The sequence below is a fragment of the Ictalurus furcatus genome, chromosome 25 (assembly GCF_023375685.1).
Source record: "Ictalurus furcatus strain D&B chromosome 25, Billie_1.0, whole genome shotgun sequence".
NCBI lineage: Eukaryota > Metazoa > Chordata > Actinopteri > Siluriformes > Ictaluridae > Ictalurus > Ictalurus furcatus.
In genome coordinates this window covers 2,627,501-2,635,000 of record NC_071279.1, presented here as the reverse complement: position 1 = coordinate 2,635,000, position 7,500 = coordinate 2,627,501, and the positions used below count along the sequence as shown (strand labels likewise).

General features: G+C 39.9%; 2 protein-coding genes across 3 annotated transcripts in view; one reads left to right on the top strand and one right to left on the bottom strand.

The window, feature by feature from the left end:
- otofa (otoferlin a) overlaps window positions 1-4,754 on the bottom strand; it is a 64,666-nt gene extending 59,912 nt beyond the window's left edge. For both annotated transcript variants that reach the window (XM_053613573.1, XM_053613572.1), the window contains exon 1: window positions 4,302-4,754. In XM_053613573.1, coding sequence (XP_053469548.1) covers window positions 4,302-4,380 — 79 coding nt within the window. In that variant the 5' untranslated portion in view covers window positions 4,381-4,754. The remainder of the gene's footprint in view (window positions 1-4,301) is intronic.
- A 940-nt stretch (window positions 4,755-5,694) lies between these two features.
- The window catches only part of fam166c (family with sequence similarity 166 member C), a 3,815-nt gene continuing 2,009 nt past the window's right edge, over window positions 5,695-7,500 (top strand). The window contains exon 1 of the mRNA XM_053614866.1: window positions 5,695-5,980. Coding sequence (XP_053470841.1) covers window positions 5,901-5,980 — 80 coding nt within the window. The 5' untranslated portion in view covers window positions 5,695-5,900. The remainder of the gene's footprint in view (window positions 5,981-7,500) is intronic.

Here is a 7,500-nt window from a genome sequence, read left to right as displayed (position 1 = left end):
ATCTACATACAGGTGAAAAATTTAAGGGATGATTAATCACTCTGTTGTGATTTTCGGGCCTTTTCGCTGGCATGGTTTGGCTCCACTTGTCTCCTTAGAGGGACGCGTCACCGCAAATAAATACAAAGTTCTTCTGACTGATCATGTCTATCCTGGGATGAAGCATTTCTATCCTGATGGGTGTTCATTTCACACCCACAGGGCTCACTGAACGCTTCCATTTCAAATGAGTATGAAAATGCTGTCATTCATATGCTATCACCAGATGTCAACCCAGTCGAACACCAGATTTTGGAGTGCCATGTTAGCACTCTTCACCACCATCATTAAAAACCAACTAAGTGTGAATAGAAGATGAAAAATGGCCTTCCAGAGAATAGAGATTTACAGAATATGTGAAGTCCTGCCGGTTTGTTGTGCCCTAATTCAACACATAAGGCAGTTTATGTTGTTGTTGTTGTTTTTTACTGTGATTTGATCTGCTTATTTTTGTCTCTAGAGTCAGACCGATACCTGGTGGTGCTAAAATAGCCCACTCAGCTTCAGTGTTTCATTGATTAAGTCAATTATTCCACCCACCCAAGGTACAACAGAATAATAAATACACTCAAGTCAGGGTATGAGTGATATAACAAACACAAGGCTTTTGGACAGCTGAATTGGACACATAAATTTATATAATCCCCCAAAGACTATAAACAAAAGGTCCTTTGATGATGAAAGAAGCCCCAGAGCAGCTCTGTCTCATTGCTCTCCGTTTAGCTGGTGTTTGCAGACAGACATAATGAATGCAGTAGAGAAGTTAGAGTAATGCATTATAGAGAGTATACAGCTGGAAGGATCCCTAACAAGAAGCTCCCGATCTCATTCAAAGAAAACGTGAGAAGGGTTTATCATGTGACTTGCCAAACTGAATATAATTCGCTTCCAGTATATAATCAGCTATCAAGCTCTATATACAGTAGTTCTTCTTTCTGTACTCAACTATATAAAAACAAAAAAAGAAATATCAAAGAAGTAAGGATTGTATTATCTTTTTATAGGATATTGATATCAGTGCTCTGATCTGATCGGCTCCAATAACAAATCAGTGTTTCAAGATCATATTGGGCCCAATACCATCCGTCCATCCATCCATCCATCCATTTTCTATACCACTTATCCTACACAGGGTCACGGGGAGCCGGGAGCCTATCCTAGGGGACTCGGTGCATGAGGCGGGAGACGCGAGGTGCCGACCCATCACAGGGGGCCCAATACCAGTACTACCTAATACGGTCAAAGCATCCTGTTGTCATTTATACTCCCTTAGTTTCCCCGTTTGCAAAGTATTGCATGTGTTGTACGCATTATTGAGTATATTTCCCAGTCTTTTTTGTTTTTTTGTGTGTGTTTCTACTATTTAGTATTCATCTGTCTGTGTTTTGACCCCAGCCATGGACGTTTTTGGATTTCTCCTAATATACTGTATATGTTGACCTCCCTAATTCGCACGTTGTGTCTCTTTCTAACACCTGCATATTCCATATGCATATATACTGCCAGATTTATATATGACTCCACTTCCAAGGTTCCTGCAGAACACCAAGTGACTTTCAATTATTGTTGTTGTTCTGGGTGTTCCAGCAGGGTTTCCTCTTGTGCTCTGGCTACTGTTCAACATTGTACTTGTCAGTACACTACAAAATGTTTTCTGGTTGTTTTGTTTGGTTGGTTGGTTGGTTGGTTGGTTAGGCTTGCTTTAGTTCATTTTTTTTTTTTACCCATGCAGTGATTCGTATGATCTGGAGGTGGTTCAGTATTCGCTGCTGACCGAAATATCAGGGCTGAAATTGCGTGGTGTGCACTTGGAGTGCACGCATAAGTGTGATGCTATGTTGAGAACAGGCTATGGACAACTGAAATTACTGATGATAAGAGGGATGAAAATAATAGTACAGCATAACATCCTTTAGTTTCCGAAAGCTGACTGAAGTGCTTGAACTATAACAACCATAACTTTTGTAATATACACTTGGTTTTAACTATAACTTTTACTTTGTCGAGCTACACATGCTACTCCTGAGATATCAGTGATCCTGACCCCTTCTGCTCTCTGGACCTGCCTGATCCATCCTAATGCCCGAATTCTGATTGGGGTTCTCAGCACGTGGAAATCCCTTACGGCTCCAGATGGACAGCCTAAAGATATGTGAGATTACTGTGGATGGTACCACTTAAAAACCATGACGATGGTGTTGGACTGCAATTGATATGAACAGTTTTGCACTCAAGTCTTCAGTAAACTTCAACAAAACAGACTTCACATGAAAACTATAATGAATTTCTTGGGTACACAATTGCACTTTTGACCATGTAGGACATAGTTATAGAATGGAATTATTTATAACTATATTACTAAAATTGAACTGAATTCAATTGAATAACAGAAGTCCTTAATATGAGGGAATTATTATAATACCATAGATAGAATTCTAAAAATGAAAAGAGAAAGGCCCACTTAAGAAGTATGCTTATGCTTGGTAATTACACAGATATAGGATACAGATATTGCTGTTTTGTTTTGTTTTTTTACCATCTTAGTGGCTTTGCTTGTCCCTATTTCATCAAAATACACATTGACGATTCGTATTACACTCCATTCATTTTTGATTTTGCATGGTAGAAATCAGATCTGTGTGTTGTGCATTTCCCAGAGGAACAGGATGTGACTGAGCTGAGAGGGTGCTTCCTGAAAACTTTCGGCTCCAGACAGGCTAGAGCCGTAAACAGCTCTGTGTATGCCAATGGCAGCCAAAAAAAAAAAAAAGACCAGAAATTTGGAAACATTTTCAAACAAAATCAGAAATACTGCACGTCACATTGCATTCCGAGATCATTCAATCTGACCAAAGTACTACAAAGCAGATGTATACGTTCTCATTTTCAATTTATTTCGCAAGACATTTAATACAATCATCAATCTCCGTTTCCTAATACAACACTAGGTACTGTTTTGCTGCACGCTCGTCATCAAACCCAGGTCTTCAAGTATTATGATTTTTTTTTATTATTATTATTTTATCATATTGCCCATCTCTATTTTGTTCAACAAAAATGTAACCTGCTACAGTATTAAATTCTTTCTGAACAGGTACAAGCTCAGATTTCACAAATTCTCACTTTCTTTTACTAGTGTCGCGTTGGAAGCCCCAGAAAACCATGCACACTTAATCTACGACAGGAGTGAGCAACACAAAGCAACACCACCCTACGTGCTATCACTAAACAAATACAAAACAGTTTCTAATATGGTGGGCAACCGCTGTGCTGTCCAAGGTGCTGAACTAAAAGCAACAGCATAACATAATGGAGAGAGAGAGAGAGAGAGAGAGAGAAATTTCCTAGATTATATATTCTCTCCTCAAATCAAATCATCAAACCTCGTCTCATCAGTTATTAAATTTCAGCTCGTTCAATTTAATGTTAGTTGCTCAGGGCACTTCAGCAGCCTTTATAGCCTACACAAACTGCGTTCAATTAACTCTTGATTCGCCTACGGCTTTGCCAACTTACTCAGATGCTGCATGATTCTCACACTCAATCGTGATCACACAAAATATCCAAAAAAATATAAATAAATAACACCAGCGTTTTTAAATAAATAAATAAATAAATAAATAAATAAATAAATAAATAAATCCCCACCCTGTTCAGTGAAAGTAGACACCCATGAACACTGCAGGAATCAAGACAACACTGTTGTGAGAAGATGAGAATGTACACAATGCTTATGCACTCTTTTGTATAATATCAGCATCTCCTTGGGACCACGTGCGAACCTCGCCTACATGTGCACGCAATAATAAGTCAATATGATATGATATAATATTTAGGAGAGTGGTATGCGGTGTTGAATGAAGCCCTCACTGCGAAATCGCCCGTGTTTGAGTAACATCTGTACTCTGCATCCATTCATTCAGCGTCCTGTTGGACTTGTATTGAACATTGTGGTCGTTTATATAAAAATGTAGATTTTACAACACGGGATTTCTCTGTGCGCGAGAGACAGGGAGAAGGGGGATCCCTAACTTTGAGCAGGAATCCACATTCCACATCACGGGGTGGGGGGGGGGGGGGCATGATTCACCCCCAAACCCACCCACGCACACAAAGTCAAAGATTAAGGCTAGGACTAATCATACATGCGGAATAACCTGCAAGAGACTCTAGGCTGAATTGTAACATACGTGTAAAAAAAGAAAGAAAGAAAGAAAGAAAGAAAGAAAGAAAAGAAAACAGTAAACACAGTGTAGAGGTACCTCTGAATGAGACTTTGGCGAGTCGGTCCCCTTTCCCGGGAAGCTCTGAAACCGATTTCAGATACACCACCAGAGTCATGGCAGCTCAAAATCACGGAAATCACCAGCGCAAGAAATCCCCCCAAAAGTATAGCCCCCTACTTATATAAAACCTGCCATAGACTATGAATATAAATCTGAATGTTCTTTGTGCCCGAGTGACAAAAACGTCAACGTCTGCAATATTTCCCGACTTTAAAAAGATCCGTAAATAATTAAAGTGCATTCATGTTTGCCTTGATCTGGTCAGTGTTCCACACGCGCAGCTTTCCGCCCCTTTACCGCTGATGCGCACTAGTGATGGGGGATTCGAAAACGAACCGGTTCTTCATAAACAACTCTTTCAAGCGAGTCGAATGAATCGATTCGCATACGCGCTGGAGCGAAAAGTTTCGTTTTTGAGTCGTTTCGAAATTTTGACAGCATTTTCCCTCTCTATGTTCATGTCTTAGCCTACTGCAAGGTCAACGACTATCATATGTTATATATTGTGACATGTATCTTTAAATGTGACTGGACAAAACAAACCCTCATAGAATTTGTAATGGATTTAAAGGGTATAATGGGAATTGTATTGGTTTTAATGGAAACTGTGTTCGTTTTAATGGTCCCTGTGGGTCCGTTTGTAATGTGTTGCCTTCTCTTCTGCCTTCTGGTATTTTATGTCTAGTGGATACCATTAAGGATCAATAATGGTAATCGTTAGAATTTCTGTGATGTGTTCTATTGTTTTCCTATTGTTGTTGTTGTTTTTTTTGTTGTTTGTTTGTGTTTTAAGCAGGGTTAGTAGGGTAATTGTAACATTATGACATTAGGCTCACGTTATACATATTTACTCTTTTGCTGTAAATGTGAGTTATTGTTAAGGTTAAAATTCTAGCATGACATCTCTGTAAGTCACTTGGTGCTCAGGTGAATTAAACAGGCAGGGTTCGATTCACCTAAACGTGTATTTAGAAGGAATCGACTCATTAAAGCGAGTCATAATGAGCGTCAGTGTTACGCGCGGAGCTGCTCACGGTGCGGTGGAGAGGCCGAAGATCCAGCAGGGGGCAGCATTTTAAAGTCAGTTCCAGCAATGCGCTTATACCACAACACCTACAGGCTTCCACAGCAGTGCGCTTGTGGAGGTGAATTTCAGACAGAGAAAATAAGAACAAATCTCATGCTTGTTCTCACTTCAAACAGCAAGGGTTCACATTATTGTAAATAAATCCCAGGCCCTGCTCACTGAAACCTTTGCCACTGCCTTGAAACTGCAGGAATCATACAAGGATTTCATTCAAATTAAAGTTGATTGAATTAAATAGCCTAGTAGAAGCCTATTCGTGCACACGAATACAAACACTGTAGTAGACTATTCCACAACGTGCATTACATGTATATGTTTAATAGCCTTCACATTGTACATAAATGAACACCAGAGAGCGCGCACAGGGTCACGTGAGAACCTCAGTGGTTACCAGGCAACTCAGTGTTGTCGCTTTAGGTGTGCGGTGCTGGAGAAGCATCTCTGAGATCTCTCTTCTCTCTGTATGAACTCTGTGAGTTTACCAGAACATGGCAGCAGTGACTTCCAGAAACGGCACTCTTATCACGCACAACAATGCGACCTACATCCCATCGCCTCTGATACCGGGGTAGGCTACCTGATGATCACATGATTACATTAAACACGCGTAAAGGTGTGTAGAGGTGTCCTGTAGAGTGTCTGACACTTATCTTTAGCACTTACGACAAACAAAAAGACATGGACACCATCACTGCTCAAAAGAAAAATCCACCCTAGATGACTTGCATATCAATATTTATAATCATTATGTCATCTTGTGATTTTATGATTCGACCTTTCTGATATAAACTCCTTTCAATTCAATTCGATTCAATTCGATTTGTATAGCGCTTTTAACAACGGGCATCGTCTCAAAGCAGCTTTACGGAAACATATAAACACAGGATACAGATTTAAAGTGTGTGGCGAGGAAAAACTCCCTAAGATGTTAAGAGAAAGAAACCTTGAGAGGAACCAGACTCAGAAGGGAACCCGTCCTCATCTGGGTCACAACAGATAGTGTGAAAGTAAAAGGAAGCTCATTATGGTTTTGATCTAGTCCTTTCTTAAACATGTCTACTTATTGTCACTTTGGTTTCCCACATTACCCATATTGCCATTCGATCCTCTGACATAGTGGCACCAGTAAGAATTCATCTTGATACCTAAACAGACTGATGCAGCGGCGCTTTAGTCGTTTAGTCCGACCACGTCTCCCACCTCTGCCTCAAACACACACTGATCCAACGCTTCCACTTTCATGCTGAAACCACCATTAACGCCACTGTGCTTGTCGTCTCGTAGATCCCTAACTCGATCTCTAACTTGCCTTCATGAATTCTGAGGCCACTATGTCTCATTACTCATTAAACTACATTTCTAGATTTTCTCATTAATGTGACATTGAACGTCAGTGGAAAATGGCGAGTGAGGAAAGAAACTCTTGTTCTTGTGTTCTCAGGAGGCAACCGCAAAATTTCACCATTTATCACTTATGTTTGAGATTGTTGATCCCACAACCCCCCCCCCCCCACACACCCCCCACCCCCATACAGTATTTAACCCCCCTATTATATTATGGGTCAATTTGAACCATTTCCACATTTGAGACGTCTGGAACACTGCTTAATCTCTCTTTCTCTCTTTGAAATTCTGTGACTTCTCCTCATGAACTTACATGCAAATATTTCTTCTTATGGTTTGTCTCAGACAAGCCATAATAAAGGTTTTTTTTTTTTTTTCTTCTGTTTTAAACTGTTCTTTGCTGTTTTTCTGTGTATTTAAAGCTCCGGAAGTCATTTTGACCCGTAACATAACGGATGCGACGTTTTTTCCCCCAACATGACAGGAGGGTTAACATCATTGTAACGTCTCACGGGGATAATGAAAATATAGTACAAACCAACAAATTAGCAGCAGAATGACTGAACACATCACATGTATGCCAATATAAACATATTTAATGCATTCAGGGTGGGCTTTTAAATAATAGAGCGGTGTCTTATTTAGGAGAATGTGAAACACCAGGAAAGTGTGTTAAAGAATAACAAGGCCAATATGTGGATATCCTGAGTCAAAGCAAACACTATTTGAAATGATGTTACACTG